The sequence below is a fragment of the Gavia stellata genome, chromosome 4 (genome assembly GCF_030936135.1).
Source record: "Gavia stellata isolate bGavSte3 chromosome 4, bGavSte3.hap2, whole genome shotgun sequence".
Taxonomy (NCBI): Eukaryota; Metazoa; Chordata; class Aves; order Gaviiformes; family Gaviidae; genus Gavia; species Gavia stellata.
The window spans coordinates 16,703,427-16,721,833 of NC_082597.1; the positions used below are offsets into that span (position 1 = coordinate 16,703,427).

The window sequence follows — 18,407 nt, forward strand, 5'->3', positions numbered from 1 at the left end:
ATTAATTGGTCATGCTCTTCACAGCCTTGCAAGTGGGAGAATCATTTCTACCTGGGTAAAAAAGGTGCAAAACAGTACTTTTATTATTTTGTATACAAGTACAAAAGACAAATGACTTCATGGAGTAAACCAGAGAGAAAAAGCAGGTCCAACATGTACAGTCACACACCTTATACCACAGTTCTGTTTTAAAGGCTTAGACAAAATAGGAAAATGAAACACACAATACCTGACATGAGGAGTAGATTTAATGCTTTCAGTCCTATTACTGAGAGATTTACATTTCCTTTGTGGACTGTAAGCATTTTAAGAATCAGCCTAAAAATTAAAAAAAAAAAAAAAAGGAAAAAAGAGTTATGGCTAAAGAAATATTAACATATACAAAATTTTATCAAACATTTACTTTAAAACCAAAAATAGTTACAGAAATTAGGAAAATCTTGAAAGCCCCCAATTAATTTTTTTTTTAAAACTTCTATTTCAGTTTATATTTTTTTCAACTTAGCAATGAAATAATGTTGGTATTTTAACTATTATCATACTTCATTAAAATAATGACATATAATTTATCAATTTTACTTAAATTTTAATCAGTTATATATATTAATTCTACAGGGGAAAGTCTTATTCAGGATAGGGTTACTTTACAGAAAGCAGGGTTGGGGAGCACAGCAGACTGAGGACAGTATGGCACTGTTCTGTTTGTAGCAAGAGCTAAGATACAGTGAATGATCAAGGGTTTGTTGGAAGAGAAGCAGCAGTTTCCCAGATAAAGAAACTGAACAGCATCTTGAAGAACTCTACCCTATCTAAGCACTCTACCCCATAAAGCACTGATGTGATGCTGGACAAATCACTAAAACGAAACATTTCATAGACTGCCAGTTCCACTCTCCTTACTTTCTGAGTGCCCAGCTTGAGACCCATGGATATTAACCTCTCAAATGCTGCATCACAGTCAATCAAAGCTGACTTTTTAAACACAAATTGCCGAACAATGCCAAGTACTCTGAAAAATCCAGTGCGCGTATCAAACTGGGCACCCAAAAATCAGTTGATACTTTTAACATATTTTGCTCAAACTACCATCTGTAAAACAGTGACCACAAATCCGAAACACCTTCTCAATACACAAAATTTTAATAGCTCTAGACAACGCTGATGAAGACTAAGAAAAGCTGAGAAGAAAATTAATAGGCCAGTTTTCACATAATGTATCACTAACGTACAGTAAATAGGGCAGTGGGCCAAACATTGAATGATGCTGATGACAGAAAATAAATAAGGTTTGATTTTGCACTGAATGAAGCATATCTCAAAAGGGGGAAAAAAAACAGATTGTGTAATGAAAAACTAAATAAAAATGGATACGCTCACACAAAAAATCCTAAAGAAACCTTCATTTTTTTATTTTCATTATTTTGGAGGGCGTGACTCTGCAATCTTAATGATTTTTAAATGTGAGTCTTTGTATATAGAACATCTAATAAAAATGGACTGTGCAATAATTTGTGACACTTTAGTAGATATTCTTGACCTTTCTTAAAAAACGAAAAGCAGCACTTGAAGTTTCACCCAAATTTCACTCCCCAGCTCTAGCAATAATGTTGCTTGCCTTGCTAAAGTCTAACTTTATAAGCTAGAATGAATGTATCACTGGTTTATTTCTTTTCCCTTCATACTATGATGTTGCTAGTTTCTCTCTCCTCTGTGTAGCCCTACTGTCGTAGCTATGATGATCAAAGTACAAGTAAGAGGCAAGGTCTGATGGGAGTTACAATATCCTTTACCATTTGCAAGATAGGAAATTATAACAGTATCAGTCCAATAAAAGATATATTGGCTGTTCATCTAAACCATGCCTTGCTTAGATCCTTACACTCTCATGAACACAAAACCGCTACTGAAATCTAAAGTTAGTCAGAATACTGTGTGGCATGATCTTAAGAATGGAAAATAAAATCCAGTTAAATGCATGGGTTTTTTTCTTAAACTGAGATTAGATACCTCACTGAAACTTCTGTACGCACACTTTGGACTTATAAGTCTACAGACAAGGAGAGATGGTGGCATTTGGGTTTTCAGTCCTGAGGCAAATTCTTGTCCCAGCACACAGTCCACACGTATGGATTAAGTAGTAGGGTGATGAATCAAGGAAAACAAAGATCCACCCTAACCAAGCTGGTAGAGTAGCTAAACAGACACCCTTAAATCTGCTTTAACCTCCTGACTAAAGCGTTTTAGTCTTAAGCATTCCTCATGCATTTTATTGTGTGGTTGCAGGTGTGTGTGCACATGCATACATGCGTAGAAACTGTACATGGGGTGAAGATTCCTTCACCTCTTTGCTCTGTAAGTAGCTGTGGCTAAGACTTCCTTACTCCTTACACCTGAATGAATGGAAACCCCACTGAGTTATCAAATGCTCTGAAGTCATTAAACGTCTCTCCCTTGTCTACCAATGATTCATGATTTCTTCTGTGGGGAAGGAATTCCACTTTAGGAAAAGGGCATTTTATAGAGGGTGATCTGTTTCAGGCAGGTGCTGATATATAAAGATGTGAACTGGCTCAGTATACTGCAGGGTAAAATAGTCACACACTGAAGCATGTCTAATAGAAGGAGGAAATTCCCTGTATATACCCTCCCATTTCAAGTATAATCAAGAGTGAGGATGTAAAAATTTCTAAACCTCATCTACTGTATGAGAGTTTAACGGAAGAGATTACAAAGTATCTCATGAAGTCCCTTTGAGCTTGTAGAAAAGATGCAAACACACTGAAGGAATTTCCTTCCTTTCTCCTCACAGTGACAGCAACTATTTAATTATTTAATCACACTGTCTGTCAAGAACACCTAAATCAATACCAAATTCCGTCTGTAAACATGACTGTAATGTGGTCAAGTTGGCTCATGGTTGAGAGACAAGAAACAAATGCTTTCTCCAGCTTAAGATTTCTGTTCTCCTAAAATAGTTACACACAGAAAAGTGAAAATTTCTTGCAAAATAAATACCTTTTCTTCCCTACCATAACTGTTTCCTCCCTTGCTGCAAACAGCATGTATTCATTGCGGTGTTGATGCACTACAGTACTAGTCCAATCTACCTACAAGGAACCTGAGATATAATTTAGCTGGCTTGCTCTGCCTTTAGCACTGACCAAAATGTCTGAGCCCACTCCCCACTAAGAACAAGTTTCTCCACAGCAAGAAAAACTGTCATCATGTCAGGCAGGGATACACAGTTGGCTAAAATATTGGTATTGGGAAGGAATTGTGTATAGTAATGTTATCATCAGATCTTTACTGAAGTTTGAGTTTGAAAAGGATGCTTTGTTCAACTGCACACACTGCAGGGCTCTGAGGAGGCTATGGGAAAGATCAGCTCCAAAATAGTTATTTTTCTGGGACCCAAGAGTGAACAGCAATATTTCTAGCTCTCAGAATAACTCTCAGGCAATTATCAAGCCTTTAAGCTGCCAAAGAAATCATAACTAGCTTACATAGCTTCAGCTCAGTTATTTCTTGCTCATGAAAAGCAACCAAAATCACTTTCACTTTCCAACAAAAATTGCCAACACTTCTTTCAAGGGAGTTCATTCCCCTACTGGCCATGTACTCCAGCCAGTGTAAAACAAACAAACAACCACCCACAAAACCAAACTGCATCTTCACGCAAATGATCTTACAATAGCAATGTTTCTAAGGAAGGGTATGGTGAAGACTATAAAGGCAGAGGCAGATTCACTAGGGGAGTTACAGGGTTGTGGTTCTCGCTGTCATTATCAGCCCTGAATGGGGCAATCTGTCCAAATAAGAGAAGACCAAACCAAGCCCTTCTCTCCCATTTGTATCATGCCTACATCTACAATTAACATTTGTGCTATGGAACAGCTATAGAGCTAACCTATGTGGGTTTTCATCCCATCTAACCACAGCCATCCAGAAACCAGTTGCTTAGGCTCCCTCAATGGTTAATGGACAGAAATGAGCAAGGCCAAATCATCATTTGCTCCAGGATAACTTATTAAAAAGATGGAATGAACCATACTCTCTGAAGGTAATTGTGTCCACTGACTTCACAGGTAGTTGAGGTGACCAGTTTAAATACTTAATTTTTAGACAATAAGATTAGGTGTGACAAAACCCCCTCTTCTCGGTTTATACTGCTTTAGGCTTGCCAGTATAATTCCTCACATTTGGAAAGAACACACACACAACCATCCAGGTAATACTGCATTTGTCTATTAAAATGGAAGACCTTGATAACCACAGAATCCCAGCATCACTGAGATTGGCAGGGACCTCTGGAGGTCTCCTATTTCAACTCCCCTGCTCAAAGCAGAGTAAACTACAGCTGATTGCTCGGGACCATGTCCAGTTAGGTCCTGAATATCTCTAAGGCTTGAGACTTCACAGCCTCTCTGGGCAACTTGTTTGTGTTTGATCAACCTCACAACAAAAATAAAAATTAAAAAAAAAAGTTTGCTTGTTTTTTTTTTAATATTTAAATGGAATTTCCTATATTTCAATTTGTGCCAATTGCTTCTCATCCTGTCACTGGGCGATACTGAGAAGAGCCTGGCTCAGTCTCCTGTACTTTCTCCATCAGGTATTTATACACACAGATAAGATCCCTGCTTGCGTGAGTCTCCCATTCTGAAGGCTGAAGAAACCCACAAAAATATTAAACCATTTAGAAGCTGATGTAATAACTTAATATAAATATATTCAATTGCATATATATGCTGCTGTAATAACCAAGCATTCCAGAAGACTCTTTGCATACAAAATACTTACTGGTGAACACCCAGTACTTCCCAGTCCTTCCCAACATCCTTAGGAGCTATGTTCTGTAGAGTACTTGGACAAATTTCTATTAATTTACAAAGAAGTGACCAACCCATCTGTAAAACAAAAATGCAGCTATTTTAGAACAGATATTCTGTTTGGAACTTCAGTGTTGTCTTCTAATATTCTTGGCTTTTGGAAGACGGATGTTCTGAAAAGTTATCTAGCTAAATCAATAAGGGAAATTAATTAACACAAGACAAATGACATAAAAAGTTAAAAGATGGAGGTAAAACAGATATGCTAATGATTCTGAATGCATTGCTTGTAGGAACACATCACTCTCAATGTGCTTCAGCACCACTTGAGGATAAAGTACACACAGTTAAAAGTGATGCTGACAGAGAGAAAAATATGATGTGATCCATAGTATGTTGTCGTAGGCCAGGGAAGACCACCGCACTATTACAGGTCCAGCTTTATAGAGTAACAGCTGTTTCCATATGAATTTGCCATTTAATTGCAAATTATAAGGAGAAAGGATAGGTTTTTAAAGGTGTCCAAAGTTTTAAATGGGCATGAGATACCTACACAATATTATATATTTCATATTCTCACCATCAATCCTCAATACTGTGTGCTTTCAAAACATAATGAAAGCAGTGAAATTTTTGAGATCATAAGGAGTGAAAGATGAACTAAAACCAATATATTTGTTCTTAATAATTATCTGCTCTATCCTGTGTAAATTCTTTTGACTTTCAAACATCTCTAAATAATGCCAAAACCAAAAAATGGTCCTCTTTGGTCTTCTGTATTGGAGAAACCTGCTCTCTTATGAATGCCTGCAGGCTGATATGATTGAATGGGCTTTAGTGAGGATGCAGTAAGCAAAATCTGTACAAAGAATTAACTGATGAAAAACCCACTGTATTGAAAGAGAAGTCAACTGAGAAATGTCAAAAGTCAAGATGAAGCAGATTTTACAGAAAGGAATTAAAACAATGAATAAAAGTTTCCTTGGCCATATAAATGTGGAAGTAGGCCTGTGTGCTTTAAGAATAGGGTCAAGACAGAAGATAATCTAAGTATGGCTCAAAAACTATATGCATAACTGGATCAGTTTTTGGCAGAAGAGTTATGTAAAGCAAAGGGGTCAAGACAGGACAGCCAACAACAGGAATGCAAATGGCTACCTCCAAAGAGTTTAACTGCAAAGTTCATGGAAAGTGCATGATCTCTAAACTTGCAGTCTGCAAGACTAGAGACAGGAAATCACAAGTCTGGTAGTGTAGAGACACCCATAGGAACAGCATAGGCTTGAATCTAGACAGCTTTCATGACAGCTTTGGTGAATATGAAAAAGGTGATGCAGCTCCCTGGGAACTGGAATTCTGCTTTTACCTTTCACATGCTTGGTTACATGGGCTACGTTCACACTACCTGCAGTAGTTTTGTTTCTGTTTCAGTTTAGATTTGCAGACACAATTGTTTTAAGCCAATTACAACCTTAATGTCTGCAGATTGAGCTTGACCATGAGCCAATTTCCATGTTCTCCTCTTGCTTGGAGAGTAAGCTGCCTTGCTCTATATGAGACTGCAAACCAATTACTACAGACATTCAGGAAGATTAGGCTGATTTGTGTAACTGAGTCCTGACTAAACATAAGTGCACAGAATAGTCTTAGCAATCAGCAGTCCTCTCCAAGATGAGCATATGTAATTACCTAATTTTCCACATTCCAAGCAAAACAGAGTTTATCAGTGACAGTCAATCAGGTACAAATTTCAAATCTGCATGGCAAAGACATTGTAGAGGTGACAATTAATTCATATACTGTGTATTGCTTAGAAAAGATTTCATTTTAGAAGTTCCACTTCATGCCATCCTAACTGTCCTCGTAAAATTTAGAACCTGATGAAAATTAGTTTAATGACTTTAGAAAATTCCTTTTTGTATTAAAACTGTTTCTGACGAAATTTATATTTCCATTAAACATTTTTACTTGGATTGTTGCGGCTCCAAGTATTGACAAACATTTATAAGAATTGTGGATCCAGAGAAGACCAATGGAAATATCTGTCCTGCTGACATGTGGTCTATTTTACAATATTAAAATCACAACCTGAGATAACAGAGAGCTTATTATCTGTTTAATAATTATGTAAGAAAGTAAGGGTCTTTTAAATAACAGAAATCCTAAAGGTTACAGGGAAAGAAAAAGTAAACAAAGACGTTCTTATAAACACTTAAACAGGTCCCTATACACAGGAACAGTTGGTGGCAGCACTGAAACTCTGTTATTTTTAAATCAGACCCTTTTCATTTCTAGCATGCAACGAATTTATATTACATTAGGTCACACCTTCTACGTGAGACAATAAAGCTCTGCTGACTGCTCTTTACTCAAGTGTAAACATATTTTGCTCTAGAGTTTGTAAGCTGCTCCAATCATTGACAGACAGTAACTGCAGAAAGAAACTACCATATTTACATAAAGATGTCTGTTTTACTTTAAGGCATTACTGACTTTCCAGCCCAGTACCCTCCTACTTCTAAAGGAGCTTGCAGGTTTTATGCCCATAGTCCGACTCACACTGGTACTTGCAATATTGATCTATTAAGCAAATTTACTCTGTACAAGCCAGTGGAACAGCAGCACAACATGATGCTTTGTAATCAGTTAAGGAGGGGAGGGTAAGAAAATCCTCACTTCATACATGTCTCTTACTGTGTTTATTCTCTTATGTGAGTCAATTTTATTACAATGCCAAATGCAAAAGAGGTTGATTAATCCATTTATTCAATGAAAATTAATTAGTAATGTAAGGAAACTGCACCGAAATCAGGACCACATTACTTCACCACTGGCATAAAGTGACAATTATGTATTCACAAAGACTGTAAATGAATCGCAGTGAATGAAGCAAGAAGACAGAACTCTACTAACATATTATGGATGTTTGTAAATATCATAACTGAATGTGAAGGAAGAGCTGCCTATGACATTTTATGAGGAACAGGATTTGAGCTTTGCACTAGCTATGAATTTCACACTTTAATACAATGTAGTAATGCAAAGGAGCTCCAAAACTTCTAACTGAAACACTGTATGACTGCAAATGTAGGCAGAGAGAAGATTAAAACTAATTTTAAAATTCTGTATTAAATCAAATAAGAGTGAGGCATTTTAACATGGTTAAAATGAAAATTAAACAATCACTATCTTCCTTATGCACCTCTGAGAGCCTTGTGCTGTCATTTCAGGCCTACTTCTGGTTGTGATTGGATTTCATATTTTTTACTTCCTAGTCTAAACTTCTGGGCAGTGGTTTTGTAAATTGTTATACACATAATACGCTTTATCCTGAAAATAACTGCTGATTCATCCTTCTCTATTTCTTAATGAGTTGACAATTGAATAGTAAAATAAGTTAAAACTTCAGACTCTGCACGAGTATTTACTCTTCAAAGGAAACCTAAGATCACTGTTACTCCAGATTAATCACTACACAAGTACAATTTCATATTTTAATGTGAATTTTATGCTTTTGACCTCTAGCTAATGTCTACTAGGCAAAAAAACCCCTTAAAATATACTATTATTTAAGAGGCGTTGGTGATATAATTCATGTTTTGCCTTCTAGTTGAATTGAAAAAAGTAAAAGATGCCAAAAATATTGTAACCATAAAAATGGGCTTAATAAAAAAAAATAATCAAGTGAGTTGCACAGAAATCTGGAGCTTATAAACATCCTTGAAGCATAACATAGTCAGAAATTTACTATATACCTGCCAGGAAGGAGATGTTTCATATGAGAAGTCTGGCAGCTGTACTGTAAGTACAACACCAAATTGTGCCAGTGCCACACCTCATCTATCTGGGCCAATGTTAAGTTACAGGAGCAGCCAAGCAGAACCTTAAATTGCAGAACCTACTCTTAGCTAAAAGATTTTTTTTCCCCCTTAAAAAACTGGGCTAGTACAACTCTCCTTCTAGGATAGGCTACATAGGCATGAATTCATATCATACAATTCTGCTTTTCAGAAGTTTGTCTAACTGTGGCAAAATTTAATATCGACACGTCAAAAACATATTACATAACATTATTTGTAATTCAGAAGCCTATACCACACTGTGTTCACATTGCTTAATTTATATTTTGTACATGGCCTTCTTCTGCCGTTTAGAGATGCAACGAGTGGTATCTGCAAAAAGATGTAAGACTTGTCCCTTTACATGCAAGCGGATACAGCGCCCTTTCACAGATCAACAGTACTTCATAAAGCGGCCCAGAAGAGAGCAAGTTCAAAAGAAATAAACAAGCCGAGCGGTATCTTGTATTCCGGGAAAGGACTGCGGAACGCGGCCCCGGCCCCCCCCCGCTCTCTCCCGGCCCCTCAGCGCCGCCCTTACCTGCTGCACGCCCGCCGCTCCCGGGTACAGGTCCACCACCAGCAGCAAGGGCACATGGACGTTTTTGCCGCTGAAGAGCCGGGGAGCTGTGGGGGGGGACAGAGACAGGCCGCGTTACCGACCGGGGGCGGGCGGGGCAGGGCTGGGCTGGGCAGGGCGGCCGGGCCGCCCGCGCCTTACCGCTCTGCCGGGCCGCCAGCTCCAGCAGGTCGCTCAGGGTCTGCACCAGCGTCTCCAGCCGCTTCCTCTCCTGGACGTTTTGGAGCCGGACAACCAGCTTCCTCAGGGCTTGCTCCTCTCTGGCCGCCACCTCCCCCTCCTCAGGGCCGGCGCTGGCCATGGCCGACCCGCTGCCCTCCGCGGCTGGCGCCTCACCCCATCCGCCGGCCACCGCGGCCCGCGGGGACGAGGACTGGGCGGCGCGGGCCGGTCCTGTCCCGCCGCCGCGCTGCGCTGCGCTGCCACAGCCGCCCGCCGCGCACTCCGGCCGGCGTCACCCGGCTGTTTCGAGCCGCCCTTCCCCTTCCCTCCTGCCCCTCCCGCCGCGCCGCTCCGGGAACACGACCGCGGCGACGGACCAGTCCTCGTGGGCGGGCGGGCGCCCCCCGCCATTGCCCCTAGGGGGCGCGCACGTCACTCACGCAAGGGCCGGCCGGAGGGGCCAGGCACGCTGGCAGCTCGCCCGTTTCTGGTGATTGACAACACAGCTGTCCAATAGAGTCGCAGAGCTGGAACCTAGGTTCCGCCCCGTTGTGCTTTTCTGCGCTATAAAAGGGTCCGGAGGCTGCGCTCCTGGCTGGGGTGTGGGCGGTGGGGTATGGGAGCGAGCGGTGAGGGTGTTGTCTGCCTTGTCTTTTTGGCGTTGTTTGCCTTGTCTTTTTGGCGTTGTTGAGGAAGATAACATAGGTATATAGTGCCCTGCTGGCTCGGAAAGGAGAGGGGAAGCAGCTGTAGCCAATGTATGCACGCATTATGCAGCTCCTTGGGCAGGGAGTAGGTCCTGATCTGGTGAGGTACCTTCTTGCCTCAGGTGGTGTTTGGGGGTTCAGCCTTTCCCCATGCGGTGGGTCTGTGAGGGGCCGGGGAAGGTGGAGGGGGAGCTGTGCTCTTCAGGCTGAGGTGAGGCAGCTGAGGTGAAGCTGCAGCTCACAGCAGCCTGAGGGAGGCACGTGCTCTGTGCTCCAGAGTGCTTTGGCCTCATGGACTCAGGTCTGTGGGTTTGTTTAAAAAAAAAAAAAAAGCCCTTTGTTGTACTTGGAAGTCAAATTTCCTTCCAAGCCTTGCAGTGGGTGATTGCTGTTTGGAGATAAGAAGGTTCTCTTGCTGTGGGCGTGCATTGCTTCACTTGTGGTTGATGCAATCTTTCTGAGGTCTGGCAGTATTTCTGGTACCTCTGCTGCCCCTCCAGGATAGCAATGTGTGGGTAGAAGACTAGTAATCACTTTTTTAAAAAACTGGTGATTGGAAGGGTAGTATCAGTGAAATGTGCTACATAAAGAACTTGCATGCATCTCTTCAGTATAGAAGTATTAATTAATGAGTAAACTCTTCAGTTGAACTGGACTTTTGTTAGACAAATGTCTTATGTTTTGGAGGATCGTGGATTTGAAGCTTTTGCTTAGATTGCAATGTTTGTTTGATAGCAATGCATAATGTTTATTAAATAGCTGACTAACAGGTCACTTATTTATCAAAACAAACTTTAAGAAACAGTGTTTAGTAATGCCTCTGAAGTCACATGGTCCTGGATAAACTGTCTCTGGTTTGTTGGTATATTGGTCTTAAAGCTTGTGCATAGCTCTTGTCATCATTCAGTGTTTCTTAGGTTTTTGTGGACAAAGAAACTATTGTCTTGGCATCCCAATTATAGCCTGTTAACTAGGACTGGACTTGTTAAATGGTGAGGTAGTTTCTCCCTCTTTGAAGCGCTGGAAAACAAATATGAATGTGAGACAGCTTTATGAAATAGTGACTCATAGTTTGAAATGTGTGGAATGCATTACATCTGGAGTAAAACAAAAGCTAGTTGAATTAAGTGGATTAGTTTCACTTGAAAGATATTTTTCCTTTCTGCAGAAGCAGTAATTCAAGCACAAAGGAAAAACCTAAAAAATTATTTTCTAGATTTAAGCCCTCGTTGCTGGCTTCCTGCAGTTTTGACAAGATTATTTTATCTTGCAAATGGTATGGATGCCAATATAGTCCTTCAGGTTATATCAATAATCAGCTTTCTCCAGTATCTGCAAAGCTGTAGCCATTACCAAACTCCAGCAAAAGATTTTTAAAGGTCAATCTTCATAGTTTATACAGATCTGAAATGCCAGTTGTAAGTTACAGCTAGTGATATTGATAAAGTCATGTATTAATATGACTTTCAAATCCTGATCTTAAACTGAATTTGTGGCTGTTTTGTGCATTTAGCAGAGCAGCTGTACTGCTGCTCTGGACTTCCTTGTGCTGTGGTTTATATAAGAATGCACAAGTGTAAGTTATGTATTAGAGTTTCAGTGAATGTAAGAAGTGGAAAAAAGTGGATTTCTTTGAGGAAAATTGGGGACCAGGTCTTTTTCCTGAAATATGTTGAGTTCTCTGTGTGCTGGATGCAGACCACTTGAGATTATGTGTATATGATAGTTTCTGTTTTGCTGCTTTTAAAGCCTTCTCTGTGTTAGTTCTTTCCTGGTCAACTCTGTCCCAAATGATTGTCAGCTGCTTAGCAAACTTAAGGCCAGCGTATTCGATACATAAGTGGAAAGAGAAAGCAATGATTAGAGCTAAAATGTAACCTTGATTTATACTCTACAAGATTTCAGTCTCTTGAGAGATCTCAACTGCAATTTCTTCAGCATCTCCTAGTTAGGCATGAAGGGGTTTTGTTGTCACTCCACCTCCCTTGTTGCTCCTTAAATGAAAGATGACTTTCACTTCCAAGCACTTGTGTTCCCCTGAGGTTTCCTTTTCATGTTTTTATGAAATCTTCCAGATCTATGTAACATCTGGTTTGTTCTTGAGGCTGGGTGCTTTGGGTGTGGAAGAGTTATTTCCCCTTTTTGTTTTTAATGAGACTGGTAGCTAACTACCCAGTTTGGACTGTTTTGTATTTATCCTCTTAGACTCAGATGGGACTACTAATACTCATTAAGTAACATATAATCTAGACAGATATAAAGACATAACATGACATGCTAACATATCAGAGTCTAATAAATTGTTCTGTCTGGTAATGTATAAGAACAGATGTCTACCTCTAGCTTTTGCATTCCTGTATCACAACTGGAAAATTGCATGACATCAGAGATCCCTGGAGTTATGATACACTTGTTTAAATGAACTGGGTCCTTACTGCTTGGTGGTGGCATTATCCGTGGGATTCCTACTGTTTAAGGCCACCCTGCTTTTTCTTTCCTGCTGTAGCTTATGAAGACCTTGAAGTTATGTGGAGCTATGTGGAATATTAAACATAACTTGAAGACTGAGATTTGGCTTGTAGAGAGAGTATAGAACAATGTGGATGTTTGGGTTTTGCTGTATTCATTGTCATTTTAACACGCATACATTAGGAATTCTTTGTCCTTATTTGTCTCTTAATTTCAGTGAAAAAGTAGCAGCCTGATCACACTGTTAAGCATTTTTCTTGTACAGAACTTGGAATGAGGTTACTATTGAACACACTTTGTTAAAGCTGAATTTTAATGTTCAGAACATTGTTAGGATTCACTAGCTTACTGCAATGACTGTATGAATGTTGCTGTCTGATCACATGTACTTGGTGCAATCACTTCTGCACTATGCCTGGTTTCATCACATATGTATGTAATGGGCTTTTGGCAGCATTATGCAATATAAAAATTGAGCAGTCAAATCTACATTTACTGTTTCAAGATTCCTCAGTTGTTGAATTTTCTTTTTCGGCTGGTAATCAGTACCAAGATGGTATCTTATCTTTTGTTTTTCACATGTATGACAGGTGTCCCTGTGGAAAGCACAAGAGACAGGGAAAGCAAATTGTACTAATGCATGAGCTTAGACAGTACTGTAAACAAAAAGCCATAATCGGTTGTATTGGGTTTGCATTGCAAGGTGAGATTTTGGTAGCGGGGGGGCTACAGCAATGGCTTCTGTGAGAAGCTGCTAGAAGCTTCCCCTATGTCCAACAGAGCCAATGCCAGCCGGCTCCAAGACGGACCCACCACTGGCCAAGGCCAAGCCCATCGGTGACGGTGGTAGTGCCTCTGGGATAACATATTTAAGAAGGGGGAAAAGTTGCTGTGCAACAGCAGCAGGGACCAGGGAGAGGAGTGAGAATATGTGAGAGAAACAACTCTGCAGACACCAAGGTCAGTGAAGAAGGAGGGAGAGGAGGTGCTCCAGGTGCTGGAGCAGAGATTCCCCTGCAGCCTGTGGTGAAGACCATGGTGAGGCAGGCTGTGCCCCTGCAGCCCATGGAGGTCCATGGTGGAGCAGATATCCACCTGCAGCCCATGGAGGATTCCATGCCAGAGCAGGTGGATGCCTGAAGGAGGATGCCTGTGACCCCCATGGGAAGCCCATGCTGGAGCAGGCTCCTGGCAGGACCTGTGGAGCCATGGAGAGAGGAGCCCACGCTGGAGCAGGTTTGCTGGCAGGACTTGTGACCCCGTGGGGGACCCACGCTGGAGCAGTTTGTTCCTGAAGGACTGCACCCCATGGAAGGGACCCATGCTGGAGCAGTTTGTGAAGAACTGCAGCCTGTGGGAAGGACTCATGTTGGAAAGGTTCATGGAAGACTATGTCCTGTGGGAGGGACCCCACGCTGAAGCAGGGGAAGAGTGTGGGGAGTCCTCCCCCTGAGGAGGAAGGAGCAGCAGAAACGATATGTGGTGAACTGACTGCAACCCCCATTCCCTGTCCCCCTGCACTGCTCAGGGGTGGGGAGGAAGTAGAGAAAATCGGGGTGAAGTTGAGCCTGGGAAGAAGGGAGGGATTGGGGGAAAGTGTTTTAAGCTTCAGTTTTTATTTCTCATTACCCTACTCTGATTTGAATGGCAATAAATTAATTTCCCTGAGTTGAGTCTGCTTTGCCTGTGATGGTAATTGCTGAGTGATCTCCCTGTCCTTATTTTGACTCACAAGGCTTTCATTATATTTTCTTTCCCCTGTCCAGCTGAGGAGGGGGAGTGATAGAGTGGCTTTGGTGGACACCTGGCATGCAGCCAGGGTCAACCCACCACAGTCCTTTTTGGTGCCTACCACATTAGTCTTGCCTGAAACCACAGATGTCTGAAATCTTCAGAGTATATCTTCTACCCACCTTTATGGTAAATGTTGGGTAGTTGCAGTCTCCCTGTCTGTTTCATCCTGTTGTGTACAGCTGGCACACTGTCCTGGACCATTTGTTGCTCCTTGAGTAAATAACTTGTTGCAATTGTAAATTCCTGAGCTAGACAGCTTTGGGCCTGGGTTAATGTTTCCTCCTCTTCCTACTTGTGTTAGTAAAGAACAAAAAACTATGCTAGTGTTTCCGAGGCAGCTGAATAAATAAAGGAATGAGCTTCTTGAAATCCAGGCATCCAAGCCCAAAACTTGCAACATGGCTCCCAAGCTTCTTTCCTTTGCAGGTGGTAGTTCCCTGGAGGACTAGTTGGAAGGGAAGCCAACTTCTGCTAAGTCCCCATTAGTCTGGGAGAGTTTGCCAAAAGTCTTCTGCAGTGTGTTAGTTAAACAGAAGAGAATGGAAAGAATAATATGGTCCCGGTAAGTGCCTATATTGTATAGTTTTACTAGATTTTCCTAGGAAAATCTGGTGAAGGTATCAATATCTGTAGAAGGGATTAGGGGTTGTAGACTGAGCAGTCTTGTCTTGCTGACTGGCAGAGAGGTTGAGCTCTGATAGTAAAGCGTAGTTGTCTGGATGGCTTTCTTGTCGTCAGAGCATGGGGAAAGTGGCAAAGGGCTTTACCTCTGGAGCACCTCTTTAATATTTTTCTGTTCTGGAAATTTCTTATATTTCTGCGCTTTCTAATGCTCCATCAGTGAATGTGGATGGCTTGTCCTGCCTAACCATGGGGACCATAACGAAGGGCCACCTCATTTTTAACTGGTTTGAATAATTTGTTCTCTTTCTCTCTGTTGGGGCTCAGTGTGTTTCTTCCACTTCTGCCCTTTATCAGCCATACCTTGTTGTGTTGTTTTATGCACATGGTTTGAAAAGAGCGTGTCCCCACAACACATGCCCAGGTCTCTCTTGACTGGGCAGTGTCTGCAGTTCTTAGTGTTGTGTCTTCCTCTTCCTGGAAATCCGCTGACTGAGTAACCATTTGCCCTAAGCTGAATACCTGTTAACAGGCATCTCTGACAGACATTGATGGTTCTTTAGCCAGTTGTTACTGTTAGGGTCTTCTCAGAGTGCTTTACTCCACAGCCCTAGCTTTCAAACTGGTCCATCTCTTAAAATTCTCCTTCTTGAAATTTGGAAATATAACTTGGGCTGGAGGTCTTCTGTTACATTGTTCACTTGATCCAGTTAGTGCTTATGGTAGCTAGCACTTTTAGGGTTATTGTTTTGGTAATATTTGTCTCTTCACTAACTCCAGTGACTATCTGTAATCTGTCAGTCTATTTCTTTGCATACCCCCACAGCTATTTCTCAGGATGGTGGTATCCAGTGTGTATGAAATTCTGTGTAATCTGTGTACTTGTAGTTTCACAGTGAGGTTATGAGGTGGGTAACTTCTAAGTTGCAGCCCTTTGTGCTGCTGTAAAGTAATCTGTTTTCTTTAAAGGATTATATTTCCCAGCCTTTAACAGCACTTTTGATGTTAATATTCAGACTTTGAAGGTATGGACCTTCCATCTACTAGTTATACAAGCCTTGGGATTGTGAAGATATATAAAATTGTGAGCTTTTGGAAAGGTTTTAACAGACCTTTTCTGATACTAAAAGCTGAGATTCCAATTTTGTCAGTAGTTCTGGTTTAGTTGTTACTACTCACAGATCAATTTTTAGTTAGATATATTTTTTAAAGTTGCCTGGATGCTGATACTGAGAATGTTGGGTACCATCCAAGGGCTGCAGTTATTGACTGTGCAGGCATTATGGCTGGGTTTGACAGAAGACTTCGTGACCCTTCGCCCTCTGGGTTTGTGAACCAGTGTTTTCACAAGAAATTTGAGGCGTTCCTCTGTTCCCATGAGTCACTTCTCAGGACCAGACTGCCAGCAAAGTCTAGGGTGGTGGATCTGTTTTGTCCATGGTGGAATCCACTGCTGATGGCCTCTAACTGGCAGAGTAATGAGTCTGTGGTGATGTTGGATCTTCTTTATTTATTTAAACTCATCTCAATAGTAATTGACTCAAAGTGTTCCTTCAGTTCCAGGTGAGGAGTTTTGTCTGCATGCAGGATTAGTTCGATTAGTTGGCAGCCAGCCTTGTTTGTCTAAGAACCCAAAGGACATGAAACAGTTTATGGCTTCACCAAATTGGTGAACACTACCCCCAGGGGCTTTTGCTGCTTTTTGGCATGTTGCATTGTGAACCAATATGCTTCTCAATTTTTGGAGTGGCCAGCTGCAGTTGTATTGTCTCTTTGACTTTTAATAATGTTCTTACCCAAAGTAGTAACCAGCCATGTACAATCTGTGTTCAGCTGAGCTTTATTGATCAGTTGAGCTGATGAAGGGAAAAAGATATAGCATTCAGGGGGAAGACAGTCAGATATGCACGTACGCATGTGGTCATTCTTATACCAGCCTAAGGAGCTTGGCTGGCTGGGCCAAAGCATCCTTGGTGATTTGGGGCTTCTTGAAGCTGGTATGTGTCCTGCAGTTTTGACTCAATGTGCAGCAAGACAAATTCTGCTGGCTTCTGCCCTTTTATAGCCTCTAGAGTTGCCAGGCTCAGTCCCTTTGGGAAGCTGACAGCGTTGCCAGGCCAAGTTCTCAGGGACAGCCGTGGTCATACCACAGCCATGCTCAGCAAAGCTGGCTCAGGCTGTGGGACTGCATTTCCCAACTGGTGTGTTTGAACCCCACTCTTTCTACTCTGATTCACCCCACCTTTTGTTGTAGTTGGTGACATCCTCTACCTTTTTGGACTGATTGCCTCTGGCTTTGGGAGTCTGGGACTCTTTAGGGATGGGAGTAATCACATTGGTAGTGCATCTGGTGAGAGCTTGTTCATGTGGAATCCAGGCATTTGTCATGCACCTTCACCTCTTCTAGGCAATGCATGGATGTGGCTGAAAGGCTAATCCAGAACTTGAAGTGGGGCCATGTAACAGGATGTCTGAGGTGCAGCTGGCCAGTTGCTGAAAAGAGCTTAACCACTGCAGATGTAAATCCTTCTAAATATAACAGAAGAAACCAAGAAATATTTGTTGTCTCTTCTTTGTCAGATGGGTAACTTCTTGTAAGAAGCTAGTAGTCATTTCCCTATTCTTTTTGTTGATGAAGCCAGAACTAAAATAATCAGGGAAGACTAGATTGGTGGAGAGAGTTTTTTTGCATGTGAGTTTGAATTTCATTTTTCTTGTAAAATGGGCTGTCATGGACCAAACTGTAACTGTTCATGTTGGGGCCATATTCCTGGACTGCTTAAGTCTAAGATGTTACACGCATAACATGGGGAAGTACTAGTCTGGTTTCTGTTTCTTCCTCATTCTATGTGTTTGTGTGACAGGAAAGATTGGGCCCTGAGTGCTCAGCCACTAAGCCAGGCTCAAGAGGTGTCAGCCCACTTCTGGTAAGTCTTGTCCCTCTGCAGGGCCTGTCCTGTGTTCCTCTGGTCATGTTCTTTGGCTGTGACTTCAACCTGCATGCCATGCCAGGTCCTCAGCCAGTGCAGCTTGTAGCATTAGCAGTGAAGGATTTCTGTCCCTTGTGTTGAACAGAGAGGCACCATATACACATGTAAAAGTATCTGATTTTAGGCATCCTTTTCGTGCATTTGGTTTGGTGGCCGCTCTGTTTGTTACTAGCCCTCCTCGCCCTCTAGAGAGGACTGCGGGGAATGGGAGTACCAAGAAGTATTATTTGTACTTAGCGTAACTTTTCTGCCACTGTGTGTGGTGGTGGTTGCAACTTCTTGACTTTGTCATGTAGCTTCCCAGAAGCTACGGGCCTCTGTAGGCAGAGTATCGTGTAACCTGTACACTGTGCATTGGCTTTCATTGTAGCCTGACTAGTCAATACACCTCATTACAACTGCTCAAAGACCTTGTG

At 41.7% G+C, this 18,407-nt stretch overlaps 1 protein-coding gene across 1 annotated transcript in view; it reads right to left on the bottom strand.

Moving 5' to 3' along the window:
• Positions 1-9,549, bottom strand: part of LRRK2 (leucine rich repeat kinase 2) — a 72,049-nt gene extending 62,500 nt beyond the window's left edge. Inside the window, exons 1-4 of the mRNA XM_059816542.1 lie at positions 9,390-9,549; positions 9,210-9,295; positions 4,801-4,907; positions 230-318 (exon numbers count right to left, since the gene is read on the bottom strand). Coding sequence (XP_059672525.1) covers positions 230-318; positions 4,801-4,907; positions 9,210-9,295; positions 9,390-9,549 — 442 coding nt within the window. The remainder of the gene's footprint in view (positions 1-229; positions 319-4,800; positions 4,908-9,209; positions 9,296-9,389) is intronic.
• Positions 9,550-18,407: the final 8,858 nt, after the last annotated feature.